We start from the raw sequence: 23,341 nt of genomic DNA on the forward strand, positions 1-23,341 counted from the left end.
ATGGGCTTTAGTCATTTTTAAAGAATGTTTCATATTTTTGAGTATTTGTTGTCTTTCATGTTTTGAAGCATAGCCAAAGAACTTCCACATATTTCATAACTGTAACTCTTGGCATCGCTATCTTTCCCCCATAGGACTGAGGATTGTGATGACGGGAATCTCTTAGATGGAGACGGCTGCTCAAAAAAATGCCATGTTGAACCAGGTTTCAAGTGTCATGGTGAGTCACTCTTGCAAAAACAAATACTCTCACTGTCCACTGAGAACTCTGGCCCTCAGACTGTAAACACCACAACAGAAGCACCAGAAAACTTCCACACAGGATAATAAACCAGGGCAATAATCATAACCAGCTCTCAAAACAAAACAAACCAAGGCAAAACAATACAATACAATATAGTTTTGCTGTCTCCTGTAGATTTGGATTCTTCTGCTACTGTTTTTCTCTCTCAAACTGAATTAAGAAGAAAATGTGGAGGTTGTCAAATGAGCCTGTCTTTATTTTGTGCACATATTCTGAAAAAAATAAAATAAAAAATAAAAATGCCCCAAAGTTTTCAGCGTGATATAAGATTATATCTTGAGTATTCCTTCTGAAAAGCATTGTGGATTATATGAAAATGACAAATTCCTGAATCCATTCTATCTGTCATCAGAGAATCATTACTCTTTTAATATTGCCAAAATCATTATCTATAATCTTTAGATCAGAAACTGTACAAACAAACAATGTTTAGTTCAACAACAAAAAAGTTAATTGTTGCATATTATATATTACACATTTAATATCAATACATTTAATATCAATAATGACAGTAAAGACAATTTGTTGACAATGTTACAAAATATTTGTCCTCAAAATAAATGCTGTTCTTTTAACCTTTCTTTTCATCAAAAAAAAAAAAATAAAAAATGATCATGGTTTCCACAAATGTATTAAGAAACACAACCCTTTTCGACATAGATAATACTAATACATTTTTCTTCAGCACCAAATCTGCATATTAGAATGATTTCTAAATGATCATGTGACACTGAAGACTGGAGTAATGATGCTGAAAATTAAACATTGCCATTTCAGGAATAAAATATATATTTTAATATTTATTAAGAAATAATTTGTAGGTGCGTGGAATGAAAGTACAGTATAAATTAGGGAAAAAAACGACCTGAGGAAGGTCGATTGACCAATACATTGCTCATATTTTTATAGCATTGTTTTAAGTATATAAAAATAGAAAACAATTATTTTAATTTGGAATATTTCACAATATTACTGTTTTCATTCTATATGGATACTGTAGTATAAAATACTTATTCCAAAATCTAGTATACTGACAATTTTTTTCTTCACAAATTGCTAAAATTGTTGTTTACAGTTTATAACATCAACATTGTATAATGACAAATATGAAAGATATTTTAAATAAATAATAAATAAAAAACCTTTTCCTCTCATGTAATTGAGGTGTGGATTATCGAGAAATCACTGTTGTTTTTATTTCAAGGCTGACCAGAAAAAGAAGTAGTAGAAAAAACACTTTCCCAATATGAATTATGCGTAATTTGACAGCAGAATCTGTAATGTCTGATCATTCAGTTTGAATCTTTGCGCAATATATTTGGAGAGGTATTCAAAGATTAATTCTATCCAGGATTTTAGGTCATTTACTGTAACACAACTGGTGCTATTTCATAGAAATAAGATGTTCTCATTCAATATTTTCAGTTTTCTGCCATCACACAACTGGAAACGGTCAGAAGTGTTGCATGTTCAGTATATTGTAGGCTGCAACTGATCTTCATAACAATTATATTATCTAACTGTATATGCCATTGTTACAAAATGTACTCGAGTGAGAGTAAAACAATTCAAAAAGACTCACAGAAAATGTTAGGGGAAAAAAGCACCAATTTAGTCAGTGTTGTTTTCGTGACTGAAAGCGCTATATTTTCTATGAGTATGAAGCATGAGAAGTGTCTAATTCAAACATGACCACAGAGGCAGCAGCGACTGACTCACATGCCTCAAACATCCCAGTGTTTTCATAGTAGCTTGTAACCACATTTTTGTGGATTTAGGGCATTCAGGAATGGCTTTTTTTGCGATATTTACTCTAATGCCACATTAGGAGCTCTTATATATTATCTCTACGAGTGTATTTGGGGAGCAAAGATCAACAAAGCTTAGGAGTAAATCCATGGCTTTGGCATGTGGGTTAGGTCAGCTGTTCTGCAGCAGGGACGGCCAATCAAATGCTTGTGTTTTTAATTTGTTGTTAGAACCCTTTTGAGCCCCTTGCCTTTGATAAGCTGTTCCCACCAATGAGTCATCTTCCTCTTACCTTGCAGCATTCTCAGACAAGAGCTCATGCAAGTCTCTGATGTCATTCGCACGTGCCCCTCTCTAACGAATTGACTTTAATGACATGCTAATTCTCTTCTTACCTCCAAGTGCACTTCTGTCATAACTCATTCATATGTAATGACATCATCCACACATTTTAATGTGACGCCTTGGTTGTTTATTTAATCGTCTGAGTGAAATCATGTTCCTGTTTATTTTCAATTCACACATAAGTGAAACCTACTCTCACTGAATTGCTATGAAAACACAATTACAACTTGGCAGTGGAGTCATTACTTGTTTCTTATGATGAGTTTGTGTTCACTCTCTCTTACTTTTTCTGTCTCTTTCAGGTCAGCCGAACTTGTGCTACGTGTTTGAAGGGGATGGGGTGTGTGAGGAGTTTGAAAGAGGTTCCAGCATCCGGGACTGTGGCTTTTTCACTCCCCAGGGGTTCAGTGATCAGTGGGCGTCCACCGCCTCAGGCTCGCATCAGGACCAGAGATGCCCTGCCTCTAGGGTGACTGGGGAGCCTGTGCTCACTCAGGTACACAAGTATTGCCCTTCCAGCTAAGCCCACTGTTTATATTTCATTCCCCGTTATGAACAATTTATTTATTGACCCTCATCACAAATTAACCACTCAAATGAACAAAAACAAACCATTATGATTGTTGAAATCATATATATTTTACATTTCTTTTTATGGTTTCCTTATCAGATGTGCAAGTCGCAGTATTTTGACATAAATGAAGTAATGACTCATGACGCATGGAGCCCCTGTACTGCCCATCTGAACAGCTACTATACTCAGGATCAGTCTGTCTGGCTAAAGGTACACACACATGCTCAGTGAACGAATGCTGAGGGTAAAGACTTTGAATTTTACTGATTGTTCTATCAAAATAATCAGGTCTATATTGGGCCTTTTTGATAAGTATTAGCTTCCCCTTCTGCTGACAACCATAAAGCTGCAGTCTGTAACTTTTTTTTTTTTTTGGTTAAAAATTATTCAAAATCATTGTTGAGCAAGTACATAACCAGCCAGTGTTCAAAACTATCTCCTTACCTTAGCTCGATTCACAACGGTAAGCTTGTAATAATGTTTTCTGATTCGAGTGGTACTGGTAGGTTTCCGTGGGAAATTCGAGCATGCAGCCGTTCGTTTTTGCATCATTACGTCACGTCTGTTTACATAAAGAACGAGCCCAAGCTAGTAGGCTATATGGCATGTGAGGATGCTACAGATGATGCATCATCTATTGCCTTTTCTCACAGCAGCTGGAATAATTAAACTTATTTTGATGGCGGATTGTATGGTATGACAAATTAACGTTTGAGATTAGACTGTACAGAAATTTGAATCTACAGGTAACGCTAATACACACTAAATACAAATTGTCACGCAATGCTGATGTTGTTAACATTAACAATTTGAGAACTAAGTATAACAATAATAATAATTTGCACGGTTTGACGTGATCCGAGCTAAGCGATCGTTAGATTTAATCACCATTGGCAGCGTGATTTATTGTAATGCTTTTTTTTCCTCAGTTGGTCAGAACAAAAGTGGCAGACATGTTACTTGTTTAGATGACATTTTCCAGTGAAAATTCTTATTTTGGTCATACTTACAAGACTACAATCTAAGTACAGCATCCACCAGTGCGGTGACTGACAGCCACACATTCTCCTCAAAACATTAGATTCATCCGTGCTGAGCCGTGCCGATGCACAACCCATGTAAAGATGATAATTCCGCAAATAACTGCAATTGCAGGTTTCAAACAGAGATGGCGACAAAGAGGCAGAACTTATGGACTGCAGCTTTAAATAATGCACATGTATTTTCAGTAAATTTTGAACGTTTTATAAAATAAAGGAAATCAAATGGTCTTTTAATTTGAGTAGTTTTATTTTAGTTTTATTTTTGTACACTATCATTCAAAAGTTTGGGGTCAGTATTTTTTATTTTTTTTTTAAATAAATTTGTACTTTTACTCTGCAAGGATGTATTAAAATGATTAAAAATGACAGTAAAGACTTTTATAATGTTACAACAGATTTCTATTTCAATAAAATGCTGTTCTTTCTATTCATCAAAGAATTGTAAAAAATGTACAAGGGTTTCCATTGATTCTTTTTTTTTTTTTCCCGGGGGTATTGCATTGTGTGTGTGTGTGTGTATATATATATATATATATATATATATATATATATATATATATATATATATATATATATATATATATGTGTGTTGTGTATTGATTGTGGCACTGCTGAGGCACTATTGAGCCTTCAGATCGTCTGTATATTGTTGGATCGACTGTTTCTCATCTTTCTCTTGAAAATATCCCATAGATTCAGGTCAGGCATATTGGCTGGCCAATAAAGCACAGTAATATCATGGTCAGCAAACCACTTGGAAGTGGTTTTTGCACTGTGGGCAGATGCTAAAGTCCTGCTGGAAAAGGAAATCAGCATCTCCATAAAGCTTGTCAGCAGATGGAAGCATAAAGTGCTCCAAAATCTCCTGGAAGATGGCTGCATTGACTTTGCACTTGATAAAACACAATGGACCAACACCAGCGGACGTCACGGCCCCCCCAAATCATTACTGACTTCAGAAACTTCACACTAGACTTCAAGCAGCTTGGATTCTGTGCCTCTCCAGTCTTCCTTCAGACTCTGGGACCATGATTTCAACATGAAATGCAAAATTTACTTTTATCTGAAAAGAGGATTTTCGACCACTGTTCACTGTCCAGTTCTTTTTCTCCTTAGCCCAGGTAAGATGCTTCTGACGTTGTTTCTGGTTCAGAAGTGGCTTGGTAGTCCTTTTCCTGAAGATGTCTGAGTGTGGTGACTCTTGATGCGCTGACTCCGGCTTCATTCTACTCATTGTGAAGCTCTCCCAAGTGTTTGAATTGGCTTTACTTGACAGTATTCTCAAGCTTGCAGTCATCCCTGTTGCTTGTGCACCTTTGCCTACCCAATTTCTTCCTTCCAGTCAACTTTGCATTTAATATGCTTTGATACATCACTCTGTAAACAGCCACCCCATTCAGTAATGACCTTCTGTGACTTACTCTTTTTGTGGAGGGTGTCAATGATTGTCTCCTGGACCATTGCCAAGTCAGCAGTCTTCCCCATTAGTGTGGTTTCAAAGAACAAGAGATACCCGGAATTTATACTGTAGGGATGGTCATTTAATGAAACTCAAATGTAAATATTCTAATATTTTGAGATACTGGATTTTGGACTTTCATTAGCTGTACGCTCTAATCAACAAATTAAAAAAAAAAAACTTTTGAAATGTTTTACTTTACATGTAGGGAATCTAGAATATATGAAAGTTTCATTTTTTAAAATAATTTACAATAAAAAAATGAACTTTTTCACGATATTCTAATTATATGACCAGCACCTGTATATATATGTGTATATGTGTGTATATATATGAAGACTTCAGATGCAAAAGCCTCTAAGTGCCGTCTGAAATTTTCTTCTAAAATCAGCATTTTTATCAAGCTTGTATATTTAGGTTCAGTAATTTCACTTTAATGGCAATTAATAGGTCCTTTTCATTGCCATTAAAGTGAATTAACTGAACATAAACATACAAGCTTGATAAAAATGCTCATTTTATAAGAAAATTTCAGACAGCACTTAGAGACTTTTGCATCTGAAGTCTTCATATGTATATCGACACGTGGGCGGGACAACCTGTCAATCAAATGAGTTCGCAGCAATAGCAAACAACAACAATCCAATGATCCAATTAATTCCCAATGTCCCACCCTACATTTTATCCTGTGTCGAGTAGCTGTTTCATTCAGATATACATCACAATAGGGAAGAAAAGACAATCACAACTTATATTTCATGTCAACTTTAAGCAGCACAGCTGTTTTCAACGCTGATAATAATAAGCACCAAAATCAGCATATTGGGAAGATTTCTGAAAGATCATGTGGCATTAAAATTTAGCTTTACCATCACAAGAATAAATTACATTTTAAAATATAGTAACATCGAAAATAGTTTTTTTTTTTTTTTTTTAAATTGTAATATTTCACAATATTACTTTTAACCATATTTTGATCAGGCTTAGTGACCATAAGAGACTTCTTTCCAAAACATTAAAACAAACATACTGACCAAAACTTTGGAACAGTAATGTATGTTCATAATTTTTCTATATTTTATATTACTATTTTTAAATTTCTATGTGCCATCCATGCCCACTCACACTGTTAATAAATGATGTTAGTCAAGGAGTAAAATATTCACTGCGTATATAACCATTACTGAAACTGATACATTGTTTTTGCAGGTAGGATTTGAGCGACCGGGTGTAGCAGCCTCTGTTATTATCTACCTCGCCTATGATGGTAGTTGGCATGGGGAAACTTGCAAGAAAACAGTGACCATTGAACTGTGTGACACCACTGGGAATAAACACATGCTTGGTAACACATATAATATCTATAATTTGTTTGGGAAAGTTTGTAATCTTTGTATTATAGTATTTGTGTGAATTTTACATGTTGTTGTTTGTGCTTGTCCACAGGTTCGTACGAGCTGTCATGTCAGCGTAACCCCCTAGTGGTGAATGTGACTCATAACCTGAGTGTGCCGTTCTTCCAGACTTCAGCAGTGCAGCTGAACTTCTCCTCCTCTCAAGTGGCAGTGCTGGCGGTTGCATTGCGTACATCTTGTCACTTCAGCGCCTTTGCCCTGACCGGGTGCGCTGAGGGTGGGGTCTCCCACAACTTACAAGCACACACACATACTCGCACATTTGCACATGATATATACACTACTGTTCAAAAGTTTGGGGTCGGCAAGATTTTTTTAATGTTTTTGAAATAAGTCTCTTATTCTTACCAAAGTTGCAGATGTTTTATCAAAAATATTGTGAAATATTATTATAATTTTAAATAGCTCTTTTCCATTTTAATATTTTTTTCAATTTTATTTTAAATGTAATTTTGTTCTTGTGATGGCAAAACTGAATTTTCAGCAGCCATTGTTCCAGTCTTCAGTGTCATATTACTTTTCAGAAATCATTCTAATATGCTTATTTTGTGCTCAGGTAGCATTTCTTATTATTGTCAATGTTGAAAACAGTTGTGCTGCTTGATATTTTTTTTAATCCAGGATACATTTTTTTTAGGTTCTACATTATAACAGAACATTATAAACTTTTTTACTGTCACTTTTGATCAGTTTAATGCATCCGTACTTAAAGTATTACTTTCTTTTAAAAAAAAAAAATCTTACTCATCCCAAACATTTGAATGGTAGTGTACATACAGTCGTGCTCAAAAGTTTACATACCCCTTGCAGAATCTGCAAAATGTTAATTATTTTAACAAAATAAGAGGGATCATACAAAATGCATGTTATTTTTTTAATTAGTACTGTCCTGAATAAGATATGTTACATAAAAGATGTTTACATATAGTCCACGAGACAAAAAATATCTGAATTTATAACCCCGTTTATGACCCAGTTCAAAAGTTTACATACCCTCAATTCTTAATACTGTGTGTCGTTACCTGGATGATCTACGACCCCCTCTTATATAAAGGCATACTCAAACACATTATACACACATAAAAATAGAAAAAATTCCTCCATGTTTGACGATAGATATGATATCTGTCTTTGTCTGCCAGTAATAATCAAGCTTAATATGTCTTTTTCTCACTTAGATGTGTGCATAGGCTGTGCAGTACTGAGTCATGCAGTCCTCTGAGCGTCGAACACGCTTCAATCCACTGTACTCCAGTGTTAGACTCTAAACACTGCTCTGTGTCTTGTCATCGTGGCTATACGCTCACTGTTCTCCAAGGCCAGGGCCTTCCTTCTCATCAAGTGTGTACAAGAATTGTTAACTGCCTATTTCTCTCTCTCTTTCTCTCAGAATCAAATCCATGTATTTTCTCATGTACAGTAAATGCATGTTATTCTAAAGATTTTTTTATAGTCTTTTATTACAACCGATGTGATGAACCCTATATGATATCTAGTTTCTGCTAAACAGCAGTACGATTAAATGAGAACAATTGGTGACCTTTTCTGCAGAGATCTCAACAATGACTGTTTACATGCACAAGAACATTCTGATATTAGTTGGATTAGTAATTTTCCAGTTAGGTAAGCTTCAGGTAAACATGTTTACATGACCCAATATTTTGATTAATACAGCCAAATGCCAGCTGTCTTATTCAGATTTCTAGGAATATTGGCTTAATCGGGTCATGTAAACACCTTTTTCAGAAAGTCCACCATAACTGGAGGCTCATTTATATCTGCGCATGTCCAAACAAAGATAATTTGGGGTGATATTAGATATAGACAGTGTTTATTCAATAGCTTGACTTTTTCACAACTGTTTTGCATCAAGAAACAATTTGCAAACATTAAAAGGAAGGTTGTGGCCTACTTTTGTAAGTCTTGTGACCTACATTTTCCAAATCATCAGATTCCTGTTTGTTATTGTTAAGGAGGTGATTAAATTATTGTGGAGAATTACTAAAAATGCAGTGTGATAAAAGGCAAGAGCATCTCCAGTATTTCCAGAAGACGAGCAGGAACACACGTCTTTCAGTTTATTCAGATTATGTAGATTTCAAGAATATTCCCATAGCTGTGGAGAACATAAACATCTTAATTATGTTCACATTGTCATTGTCTCAAATCGTGCTCACATTTCTCATCAAATTATCTAAGATGCTGTGTCATGTTGTCTAATGAACCTGTCGCCAACTACGACTTTACTAGTGGTTGTGTTTCTCTGTCTGTTTCGCCTTCTCTTCAGACGGAAGCGGAGCTGATTTGTGTGCGTGGAGTTTGGGACCGTGTAGTGAGCTGTCAGCCAGTGGACTGCGGCCCACCCCCTCAGTCACATGTCTACTTTGCCTCCTTCTCATGTCCCTGGGGCACCACATTCGGCAAGCAGTGCACCTTTTCCTGTAACGCCCCGGCGATCCTGCAAGGTGAGGATGGGAACTGGGCTACAGTGTAAGACCTGAGGGTTTTTGGACCACTTACATTCAGTGCATATGTCTGTTTCTGTGAGTCCTTGGGCTTCCTTTCTTTCTAAAATAATAAGACTGTAAGTCAATAACAGTAGATTTGTGGATGAGCCTTTCTTGTGTGTCTCTTTTGAGTATCTTGTACACTGGAATAAAATAAAACCAGTAATTGCGCTCATGAGCCTTCCTTTTTACTTTTTTTTTTTTTTGTATTCAGACTAACAGTGCAAATATATTACTGCAAACAAATAATAAATGATAAAAAATATTATTGAATTTTTATTTATTGATACAATTATAAATTGTTGTATTTGTTTAATTATTTTATTATCTTACATGTGGATTATCTTAAAGGAAATAGTACATTACAATCTTGCAAAAAAGATAAACACTGTAAAAATCATATCATATATCATATCATATTTATTATATTGTATTGTATCCTATTATCACATCACACATCTCACATCACATCTCACATCACATCTTACATCACATCGTTCATCACATCTCTCATCACATCTCTCATCACATCTCACATCACATCTCACATCACATCTTACATCACATCGTTCATCACATCTCACATCACAACTCAGATCTCACATCACACTTCACATCATATCTCACATCACACATCACATCTCACATTTCACATCACATCACAACTCACATCACATAATCACATCTCACATCACCACATCACATCTCACATTCACATCACATCACATCTCACATCACATCTCACATTCACATCACATCTCACATCTCTCATCACATCTCACATTTCACATCACATCACAACTCACATCACATGGCACATCACATCACATCTCACATCTCAACTCACATCACATAATCACATCTCACATCACACTTCACATCACATCTCACATCACATCATCACATTTCACATCACATCATCTCACATCACATCACATCATAACTCACATCACATCTCACATCTCACATCACATCATAACTCACATCACATCTCACATCACCTCACATCCCACATCACACTTCACATCACATCTCACATCACATCTCACATCACAACTCACATCACATATCACATCACATCATAACTCACATCACATCATCACATCACATCATCATCTCACATCACAGCTCACATCACATCTCACATCACATCTCACATCACCTCACATCCCACATCACATCTCACATCACAACTCATATCACATCATAACTCACATCACATCATCACATCACATCTCACATCACACTTCACATCACATCTCACCTCACATCCCACATCACATCTCACACCACATCTCACATCACAACTCACATCTCACATCACACATCACATCTCACATCACAACTCACATCACATCTCACATCACATGGCACATCACATCTCACATCACCTCACATCTCACATCACACATCACATCTCACATCACATCACAACTCACATCACAACTCACATCACATCTCACATCACCACATCACATCTCACATCACATCGCACATCGCACATCACATCTCACATCTCACATTTCACATCACATCTCACATCACATCACATTTCACATCACATCTCACATCACATCATAACTCACATCATCACATCTCACATCACATCTCACATCACACTTCACATCACATCTCACATCACATCTCACCTCACATCCCACATCACATCTCACACCACATCTCACATCACATCTCACATCACATCTCACATCACATCTCACATCACATCATAACTCACATCATCACATCTCACATCACATCTCACATCACACTTCACATCACATCTCACATCACATCTCACCTCACATCCCACATCACATCTCACATCACATCTCACATCACATCTCACATCACATCATAACTCACATCATCACATCTCACATCACATCTCACATCACACTTCACATCACATCTCACCTCACATCCCACATCACATCTCACATCTCACATCACATCTCACATCACATCATAACTCACATCATCACATCTCACATCACATCTCACATCACATCTCACATCACCTCACATCCCACATCACATCACATCACACATCACATCTCACATTTCACATCACATCACAACTCACATCACATCTCACATCACACTTCACATCACATCTCACATCACATGGCACATCACATCTCAACTCACATCACATAATCACATCTCACATCACATCACCACATCACATCTCACATCACATCTCACATCACATCTCACATCACCTCACATCCCACATCACACTTCACATCACATCTCACATCACATCCCACATCACATCGCACATCACATCTCAACTCACATCACATAATCACATCTCACATCACACTTCACATCACATCTCACATCACATCACATCATCACATTTCACATCACATCATCTCACATCACATCATAACTCACATCACATCATCACATCTCACATCACATCTCACATCACACTTCACATCACATCTCACATCACAACTCATATCACATCATAACTCACATCACATCATCACATCTCACATCACACTTCACTTCACATCACATCTCACATCACATCATAACTCACATCACATCTCACATCACCTCACATCCCACATCACACTTCACATCACATCTCACATCACATCTCACATCACATCATAACTCACATCACATCATCACATCTCACATCACATCTCACATCACACTTCACATCACATCTCACATCACATCTCACATCACAACTCATATCACATCATAACTCACATCACATCATCACATCTGACATCACACTTCACATCACATCATCACATCTCACATCACCTCACATCCCACATCACATCTCACATCACATCATAACTCACATCATCACATCTCACACCACATCTCACATCACAACTCACATCACATCTCACATCACATCTCACATCACCTCACATCCCACATCACATCTCACATCACAACTCATATCACATCATAACTCACATCACATCATCACATCACATCACATCTCACATCACACTTCACATCACAACTCACATCACATCTCACATCACATCTCACATCACCTCACATCCCACATCACATCTCACATCACAACTCATATCACATCATAACTCACATCACATCATCACATCACATCTCACATCACATCTCACATCACCTCACATCCCACATCACATCTCACATCACACATCACATCTCACATTTCACATCACATCACAACTCACATCACATCTCACATCACACTTCACATCACATCGCACATCACATCACAACTCACATCACATCTCACATTTCACATCACATCTCACATCACATCATAACTCACATCATCACATCTCACATCACATCTCACATCACCTCACATCCCACATCACACTTCACATCCCACATCACAACTCAACTCACATCACATAATCACATCTCACATCACACTTCACATCACATCTCACATCACATCATCACATTTCACATCACATCATCTCACATCACATCATAACACATCTCACATCACCTCACATCCCACATCACACATCACATCATAACTCACATCACATCATCACATCTCACATCACAGCTCACATCACATCTCACATCACATCTCACATCACCTCACATCCCACATCACATCTCACATCACAACTCATATCACATCATAACTCACATCACATCATCACATCACATCTCACATCACATCTCACATCACCTCACATCCCACATCACATCTCACATCACACATCACATCTCACATTTCACATCACATCACAACTCACATCACATCTCACATCACACTTCACATCACATTTCACATCACATCTCACATCACATCATAACTCACATCATCACATCTCACATCACATCTCACATCACCTCACATCCCACATCACACTTCACATCCCACATCACATCTCAACTCACATCACATAATCACATCTCACATCACATCTCACATCACATCATCACATTTCACATCACATCATCTCACATCACATCATAACTCACATCACATCATCACATCTCACATCTCACATCACATCATAACTCACATCACATCTCACATCACCTCACATCCCACATCCCACATCACACTTCACATCACATCTCACATCACATCTCACATCACATCACACTTCACATCTCACATCACATCATAACTCACATCACATCATCACATCTCACACCACATCTCACATCACAGCTCACATCACATCTCACATCACATCTCACATCACCTCACATCCCACATCACATCTCACATCACAACTCATATCACATCATAACTCACATCACATCATCACATCACATCTCACATCACACTTCACACCACATCTCACATCACAACTCACATCTCACATCACCTCACATCACACTTCACATCACATCTCACATCACATCTCACATCACAACTCATATCACATCATAACTCACATCACATCATCACATCACATCTGACATCACACTTCACATCACATCTCACATCACATCTCACATCACATCATAACTCACATCACATCTCACATTTCACATCACATCATATCACAACTCACATCACATCTCACATCACACTTCACATCCCACATCACATCTCACATCACATCAGAATTGCCCAGAAACACTTTCATATTGAGCAGTGTTGCTACTTACAGTGTTACTTTCATATTCCCAGCATGCATTGCTGCATAAATTACATGGTTATATTGCTCAATATGTAAGTGTTTTCCAGGCAACTCTGTCAAGCTAGCTGGATATGATATGATATATATTTTTTTATTCTTAAGGATTATTGGTTTAATGTTTGCTCTTTTCATTTTATACTGTTGTTGTTTTCATCTCTTTTTTGGCATGTGGTAATATTCAGAGCTCTTTTTTACTTTATTGATGTGTTTGTTGATTGTCACCGCTATTATGGTTTATGTGTTAAAGGGTCTTTATGTATACAGTAAAAATAATTGTAAACATCTTTATGCTGCATGATGTTGTCTCATTCACAAATAGTGACTTAAAGCTGTGCATGATACAGATGATGAGAAACCACAGTGATAGTCAACGAAGTACATTTGTTAATAAAATCCCAATCAGTCATGTTGCCTAGAATTGTTTTTTAACTTTTTTTTTTTTTTTTTTTTTTTTTTACACTGAAAGGCTAAATATTTAGATATGTGTGTGTGCTTATATATGCATACAGAATACTCATTTGTGTGTCAGTGTTGCTCTTGCACTCATTCAGGAACTTTGCATCGGTCTGGCTCTGATTCCAGCCATCTTTCCTAGCTGTGTAAATAGGAAAGAAATCCTGAGCTGCAGGAGAACAGTACACAGGTGGAGGTAGGAAACATGCAAGTAGGCGAGAACAAGAGCGCGTTTTATCCCATACTACTGAAGCCCCCAGAGAGCGCCTCATTTTAAACAGCATAGAGCAGGGTGGCACCTGGCCCTCCTGATCCTGGACAGCAGGAGTCCTGCTAAGGCAAGGTGGCTCAGGGGTCGAGGGGCCAGTCCTCACGCTTTCACTATTTGTTTTAAATGCAGACCTTTGATGGATTGGTCCAAATTATTTCTTTGGCAGGGATTTGTGCAGTCTGTGGTCAGTGGCTTCACTGGAAGGTCCAGGACATTGCATCACTTAGTAGCTATGCTTATTGGTCTTGATGGCAAGGTTCTTGTACTGTAGTGTGTTACAGTGATGGCTGTAGTGCTCCTTTGGGAGGCATTTTAAAATCTATTCATGACTTGACATTAACACAACTGTAATGCAGTGATTTATGTACTTAGTGAGAGCCTTTTTTTTTTTTTTTTTTGGAGTAGCGCAAGCTAGAACTTTTCGTGTATGTTGGAAAAATGCAGTTTGCAGCCATTTTTGGTATTACTAAATTTAATCATGGCTACAAAGTATGCAGACACCTTAAAAAACTTTGCAAAGGAATCATTATATTTTATTGACCAATAAAATTGCTTTAGAACTTTAACTTTAAAATCTAATTAGATATGTTACTATAATAGTACAATGAGAGAGTCCTTGAGGCCTTAGGCGCCAATGGACCATGTGCACTTAAGGCAATTTTGTTTAAATTTAGTACAATACTTCTCTTCTGAGTTAATAGAAACAGAATGCTTTTTAAATATATGACTTTTTATATAACTGGAAAAAAATGTATACCTACACAAACTCAATGAGGGTTTTTTTTTTTTTGTCCTTTTTTTATTAGTTTATTATGTATTATAATGCATTTCATTCTTAAAATCACTTTTTCAATACACCTCTTCCATGATAAACATGTTTTAATATGTGTATTAAAATTAATTTTTATATTTTTTAAGGGGCATGAAGTAAAAAATGTCAGGGTAGTACTGTCCTGATATATAAAAAAATGAAGTAAAAAAAAAAAAAAAAAACTTACCTTGAAAAATATTGTGAAACTTTTTTTAAAAATAATGATTAAGCTGTGTACTCCCAGAAATAATAGAACCGACTCTCTCTTTTGAAGAGACCTCAACCAATTAGCTACTGATAGTCTTAGACCAGACGGTGATTGTTTTATTTTAATGCAGTTTTCATGTCAAAATCTGTTTTTCAGGTGAAAGTGACACATTGGTTTGTCTTGAGGATGGACTATGGTCATACCCAGAGGCTTACTGCAAGATTGAGTGTCCGAATCCACCTTCCATACCCAATGCCATGCTACTAGTTCCTCAGTGTCGTGGAGGCAGGCATGATGTGGGCACTGTGTGCCTCTACAAATGCAACTCGGGCTATTACATCACTCTCAACAAAAAGCCAAGAAAGTGAGTTGTAACCTGTATATTTTGAACTAATTTTTAGGCATAGGTTACTGTGTTGACAAATTTTGAAGGAAAAATATCTGTTTCCAGCATCTAGGTTGCTCACATGGTTCTAATAAGATCAAAATCTCTCTCCATGTGTTTTCAAATATCTTTCAGCGATGGAGTCAGCAGTGTACTTTGATGAATGGTCTGATGGCGTGTTGTTTTGGTATTCCATCCAATCAAGCTATAGCATATTTTAGCACATCTGAGGGGACTAGCTTTTGCACCTGCCTCGTCTTTATGAGTTATTAAAATGGCTGGTAAAATACCTCAGTGTCTTTTAACTGCTTTTAATTGGGCATTAATACCAGAAGCGATAGCCAACGTGTCTCATAAAGCCATTTAAATGATCCTGTTTATTAAGACCATTGGCATGTTTGCTCTAAAAGGCATTTCATTATGAAGGTTCAGAAAATGGTTTATGATGGTCTAAAGAGAGGTGTTATGCTATTATCAAGGTAGTTTTAGCTTGTGCTTCCGTATGATCTTTCTCAATGAACACTACACCCCAATTTATTTCCTCAGGATTTATTGGCTATTTAGACGTACCATATGGTTTGTCACATGGGTTAGATGTGAATAAAGCCCCTGTGGCTGGAGGGTAATGTCATTCAAGAAACATAGTAATTGCTGCATGCATGTTGTGCAAAAATTCAGACCAGAAGCAGATAGAGAACCTACAATTTAAATTTCACAGTGTGCTTACTGTAATGATATTATTGGCCGTATTATTGAGCTTTTTGGGGCATCAAAAGTGTATTCACAAAATGAAAGCTTTCTCTATTTGTAAACAACAAAAGTAAGATTCAGTATTAAGTACTGTTAAGTTGTGGGGCAGTTGTGGCCTAATGGTTAGAGAGTTGTGAGTAGAAGGTTGTGGGTTCGAGTCTCAGTAACGGCAGGAAATGTAGGTGGGGGGAGTGAATGAACAGTGGTCTCTTCCTCTCTCATTACCCACAACTTAGGTGCCCTTAAGCAAGGCACCTAACCCCCAATCACTCCCTGGGCGCCGCAGCAAAAATGGCTGCCCACTGCTCCAGGTGCATGTTCACAGTGTGTGTGTGTTCAGTACTCACTGCTGTGTGTGTGCACTTGGATGGGACACCATACTTGGCTACACTTCACTTTCACTTAATACAACATAGTTCAGTTTATTTAAAAAGGCATGATTTTTAACCAATATTTGTGCGTTACCTATTGAATTGTTTGCTTAGCGACATGCTAGCATCACAGGTAGTTAAGATAGGATAGGATTTTTTAAATTATTCAGCATGGATGCATTAAATTGCTCGAGTGACATTAAAGTATTTTTTATTGTTACAAAAAAAAAAAAAAAAAAATGCTTTTTGAACTTTCTATTCAATCAAAGAATCTTGAAAAGAAATGTGTCAAGTATTCCACAAAAATACACGTTTACATGTACCCTCATAATGCGATTATAATTGGATGTTGGCAATATTGCGATTAAACTTTACCTCATGTAAACGCAATACTTCGATCAAACTAATGCGATTAAGCTCATAATCGTAGTAACCATCGCATTAAATTAGGTGGATGCCGATTTTAATCGCAATAAACTAAAGCAATAAGCCTCAAGAAGCTGTGGTTTACAGTGATTTTATAACAGCTAAGGGGCGTTGTTAGGCATGACGCGGAGTGCCTAAAACCCCCTTAAATTCACTGTAAACCACGACTTCACAGGGCTTAATGCTTTTATTAAACAGTTACCACACAATACAAATATTAAAGCCAAAACATATGTATCAATGCAATTTTAATGAAGTAAAATCATTAAAAGCCTTCCTTCCGCTAGAAAAAATAGTCCCTGACTGTGAACAGCAACAAAAGTTTATTATTTACATTTATTACGCCATTAGATGGCAGCAAAGATTGTTTTTATGAGCGAGTCACTCAGTCGCAAAGACTGTTATATTGAAACTTGTTGTGAACACGGAACAAAACGCATGCTTTGACTAGCACTGTCAGTGTCAGCAGGGCACGGGAAAACCCATTAAATGTTAAAAGGGCAAGATCGCAGTGAACTTCAAACAAATTTATTATTATGAACATAGGACCTGAAGGAAAATGCTAAATCTGAATGCAGGTAATACACTCGGTCACTCGATATCTCTCTCACAATATTCTTCTACATAATGCAGTAAGCTTCAATGAACAAAATCAATTGAGAACAAACAGTTTACGTTGTTAAGAGTGGTTGCTAATGCTAAGACAGATGCAGCAACATACACACTCAGTAGCGCAGCGATACTTATGAAATGCGGTCAGCTGTATGTTTTCAGGAATTTTACAACAGCTTCGAACGCGGTTCAACCAATCAGAATCAAGGGCCGGAACTATTCGTTTTATAAAGGCATGTAAACACCTTAATCGCATTATTACCGCTCTGACCAATGTGCGCGTGTGCTCGGATGTACACGGATGCCGTGTATCGTTCACACAACTTCATGAATGAACTCCGTGACATTATTCTGAAGTTTTCTCTTCACCAAATCGCTAAACTCTGTCAACACAACTCGCTGCAAAATCTCTGCTCCGTCTCTTCATCCAGACAACACGAAGAAAAAAATGGCCGGTAACATACATACTGGATGCCTATCTGTGTTTGGTATAACCATATTTATTAGCGAATAATCAGAGTAACGTATTGAAAATTGCATGTAAACTGGAGTAAAGAGTTCTGCTCGTGTCATGTAAACATCTTACTGCGATTAAGACCTTATTCCGATTATGAGAAATAATCGCATTATTAGTGCACATGTAAACAAAGAAATGTTTCTTGAGCATCAAATCAGCATATTAGACTGATTTGTGAAAGATCATGTAACAATGAAGACTGGAATAACGGCTGCTGGAAATTCAGCTTTGGCATTACAGGAATAAAAAGATAAATCTGTCTAATACCTTAATAAATCTAGTAGTGTAGGCCTTAGAAACACAGTCTAAGTAATGCTTTTGTACTGACATTATGAATTACCCCTCCTTCATGATAATGACTTGTTTTTCTCAGGAAGTTTCTGAGGTTGGAGTGTTTGGAGGGTGGGATGTGGCAAGAGGGCAGCTGTTCACCTGTCACATGCCCTCCTCTTCCCCCGATGTTTGAGGGCATGTACACCTGCACCAACAATTTGGACTTTGATAGTATCTGCACGCTTCAGTGTCCCGATCCAATAGAAAAGGTATTGTAGCACTTTGTAGGCCAGCTCTATCTGTGTATTCCCAAATGCTACTGTAATTAAACACTCATATATGTTTGTTCCCTCAGTCCAGCATTCGATGCACCAAAGATGGCAGATGGACTGAGAACTTCACTATGTGTAAGAAGATAGAAGGATCATGCCAGGCTCCTCTTGACATTAACCTGGTGGAATACATCTGTGAGGAGGGCTTTGACGTGGGTGAGGATTTAAATTGGCAAAAAAATTTGCTCACTCGCCAGTTTGGTTATCAGATCAAAGTTACCCTTTTAAAATATGGAAATGACTAGTCAGGAGATTTCTAAGAAATCTTTTTCTTGGCCATCTCAGTTATTTGTCTGAATATACGTATAATACAATATGCATCTTTACTATTTTTCTTCTGCATTGTATTTTTAAATATATTGGTTTTATTTGGTAATATATTTAGGCTACTGCATGGATCCTTTCTAATGCGCAGTCTAGACATACCTGGGCCGCTAGACCACAGTCAGTTGCATGCAGTAGGATACTTTTGAGTGCCAACCTGCCAAGCTGTTCAACTATGGATGACTAGTCTGGAGCTTGGCTATTCATGTGCTCACATGAATAAATTCAACAGATGCAAATCATGGTTAAAGCAAAGCTCGCTTTGTGTCATGACAGGTGCAGTCTGTTACCCAACATGCATTGTGGCCTTGAGTGACCCTGTGGTCTTAGCCAATGGCTCCAGCGCTGATACAGTAGAGCATTGGATGCTTCCCAGCAAGGTTCAGGTGAGGTGGTCGGGCCAGTTTGCCACAAATTGTTATTTGATATCATTGGCTGTTCTTGTTCTTTAACCAAACTCCAAGTTCAAGTCTTAATGGACTCTTTATATGCAGTCTTTGTGTTGGAAATCATGAACTAACAATCTAATTTAATGTTAATTTAATTTAAGCCAATTTATTTTAATTTCTATACCGTGTGCAGAATTATTAGGCAAGTTGATTTCTTTTCCAAGCACATTTTACCAATTCCAAACCACGTCAATCTTAATAACTACTATTAATTTTGTATTTAATCATTTATAAGTGATATATAATTGTTCATGAAGGCTGGAAATGAAAAACGCCTTATATTCAGGTGTGCATAATTATTAGGCAGGTTTTCTTTTACAGGCAAAATGTGCCAAAAAAGAGATTTAACTCACACTGAAAAGTCAAAAATTATTAAATGCTCATGAGAAGGATGCAATACTAATGCAATACTAGAAATTTCAATGTTAATACTTGCAAATGTTAATAGCAAAATGCTCATTGGGTCAGCAGGGTCAGACAAAACAGGTGGAGAAGAAAAGACACATGTTGACTGCAAAAGAATTAAGGTGAAGAATTAAGTGTGAAACCATCAGGAACCCTTTAGTCTCCAGAGCCACCATTTTTTCAGAACTGCAGCTTACCTGGAGTTACCAGAAGTGCAAGGTGTCAGGATCTCAGGGACTTATTTTAGGTAAAGAATCCTAAAAAATGACCCTGACTTGATAAGAATCACAAGCTGAAGTGTTGTAAAATACATGAAGACTGTTTTTTATAGGCTTTGTAGACAGACAGATTGAGAGTGACTCTTGAAGCACCAGCACCACATCCTCTTGTACCACTGTTTGAAGAATTTATCTTCCAATTTGGCAGTAAGGTTTGGAAGATAATTTTTAGTCCATCTCTGCAAAACTGAACTCCCAAAACTTACTGCCAAATTGGAAGATAAATTCTTCAAACAGTGGTACAAGAGGATGTGGTGCTGGTCCTTCAAGAGTCACTCTCAATCTGTCTGTCTATAAAGCCTATAAAAAAACAGTCTTCATGTATTTTACAACACTTCAGCTTGTGATTCTTATCAAGTCTGTACCTAACCTAAGTCTCTGAGATCCTGACACCTTGCACTTCTGGAGACTCCAGGTAGGTTTCAGTTCTGGAAAATGGTGGCTCTGGAGACTAAAGGGTTCCTGATGGTTTCACACTTAATTCTTCACCTTAATTCTTAATTCTTTTGCAGTCAACATGTGTCTTTTCTTTTCCACCTGTTTTTGTCTGACCCTGCTGACCCAATGAGCATTTTGCTGTCCATTGGTCAAGTATTAACTTTTGCAATTTCTAGTATTGCATTAGTAATATGATCAGAAAATCAACTTGCCTAATAATTCTGCACACAGTGTACATTCTAATACATTTGTGTATCAAAAGTTGTTAACTATATTAACATGAATTAGCAACTAACAGTAGTGTATTTATACATTTTAAATATTTATAAATATTCTCACATATAACTGTATTATGAAAATAAATATTTATATATTATCATTTAGGGTTAGAGTTAGATTGATAAATCTAACCCTAACACCTTAGATTGATAAATGCTGTGAAAATGTTCATTGTTAGTTTGCATTATAATGCATTATAACGGATTGAACATTATTGTAAAGTGTTACCGGCTGTGTGACATTTTGGCTGCGTGAGATTCTCCAGCTTTGTTGTTGTTGAATATCTGAAGTGCTAGCTGTTAAAGCTCCGCCCTCTTCTGGAAAGCTCATTTGCATTTAAAGGGACACGCACAAAATGGCGTGTTTTTGCTCACACCCAAATAGCGGCACATTTGTGATCTGTTCTGTATTTTAAGCTGAAACTTCACAGACACACCAGAGACTTATATTAGATCTTGTGCAAAGGGGCATAATATGTCCCCTTTAAGGACCAAGTGGTCCTTGTCCACTAATTCAAACCCCACACAAAAGGTTTTTGCATGCAAAAAATGTCTTTTAAATGTAGTCAAGGCTGACCCGCAAAAATGTCCCTTGCAGTCCTTTTCTAAGACTAACATGAAATGTGTTTTTTCCCCTGTTCCACACATCATGACATGAGGTGTGTTTGACATGTATCAAATGTAAAACTGCTCACTTTTCTGATATTTGTCTGGGGTGGGGGTGGGGGATTATTTGGCTCTAAGAGGCAGAGGACCTGCAAGACTTAATACTTTGGACACAAAGTTGGAATCATATTATTGGCACATCAGAGTGATACGTTGGATTGGGTTACCTTGTTTCTCACTCCAAAACCAGGTTCAACTCACCTTACCGTTGAAATCTCTCTGCGAAAGTGTTGATTCTGTCTCTCGCTGTCATATCAGCTTGTGTGATTAATGATTACAGTGTGATGTTTTTATAAGAGCCACACGTCAAGCATGACGCCTCTGAAGGTGTCAGACTCCCATTGTTTATAAAGATACATCAGCACCCCTAAGAACAGCCTGCTTTCCAGGAATGTTGTCCAAAGTATTGCAGATTGGGTAAGAATGATGGAGGAAAGGTCACAGTAGGAGGGAGATGAATAAGAGATAAGCAAGTTTCTTTCCAGAAATTCTGCTGTAGAAACAGGTCAGCTTTCCAATTCTGAGAAAACGTCAAATCAGTGAAATATTTGTTCAAATTGAAAGGACAGAGAGAACTCTTTTTATATGTCATAGTTATTAGATATTAATTATTTTTAGGCACCATGGCTGATTTTGTCTTTTAAAATTGAGTTAAATATTATTAGATTTCTGGAAAAGTCAAAATAAAATAGAAATTAATCTTTTTCCTCTTTAAAAAAAATGCATGTTACAAGAACTCCATCAAGAGTAATAAATCACATTTTTTGTTTAATGATGTCATCATTCATTACAATGCAGTAAGTTAACCCTGTCCCCTTCCCTCTCTTGCTCCTCTATTTCTCTTCCCTTTAAAGAGTATTGTCTGCACTGGCATGTTGAAGTGGCATCCAAATCCAGCACAGATCTACTGCATTCAGTCCTGTGAGGTGAGTGAGTGCCAATTATATTATGTGAAGTCTTTCTGGTCAAAGGTGTACAAGTACAGTATTGCACAAGAAAAAAAAAGCTCTGGGAGCTAATGCGATTTTATGCAAAATGTAAATGATTCTAGG

At 37.1% G+C, this 23,341-nt stretch overlaps 1 protein-coding gene across 1 annotated transcript in view; it reads left to right on the forward strand.

Annotated features, from left to right (window-relative positions):
- pappa2 (pappalysin 2) overlaps positions 1-23,341 on the forward strand; it is a 70,484-nt gene that overhangs the window by 32,344 nt on the left and 14,799 nt on the right. The window contains exons 10-21 of the mRNA XM_051865047.1: positions 135-220; positions 2,701-2,894; positions 3,069-3,182; positions 6,684-6,819; positions 6,921-7,095; positions 8,068-8,230; positions 9,177-9,354; positions 15,942-16,149; positions 19,220-19,388; positions 19,475-19,607; positions 20,052-20,161; positions 23,144-23,215. Coding sequence (XP_051721007.1) covers positions 135-220; positions 2,701-2,894; positions 3,069-3,182; positions 6,684-6,819; positions 6,921-7,095; positions 8,068-8,230; positions 9,177-9,354; positions 15,942-16,149; positions 19,220-19,388; positions 19,475-19,607; positions 20,052-20,161; positions 23,144-23,215 — 1,738 coding nt within the window. The remainder of the gene's footprint in view (positions 1-134; positions 221-2,700; positions 2,895-3,068; positions 3,183-6,683; positions 6,820-6,920; positions 7,096-8,067; positions 8,231-9,176; positions 9,355-15,941; positions 16,150-19,219; positions 19,389-19,474; positions 19,608-20,051; positions 20,162-23,143; positions 23,216-23,341) is intronic.

This window comes from Ctenopharyngodon idella, chromosome 2, assembly GCF_019924925.1.
Source record: "Ctenopharyngodon idella isolate HZGC_01 chromosome 2, HZGC01, whole genome shotgun sequence".
NCBI lineage: Eukaryota > Metazoa > Chordata > Actinopteri > Cypriniformes > Xenocyprididae > Ctenopharyngodon > Ctenopharyngodon idella.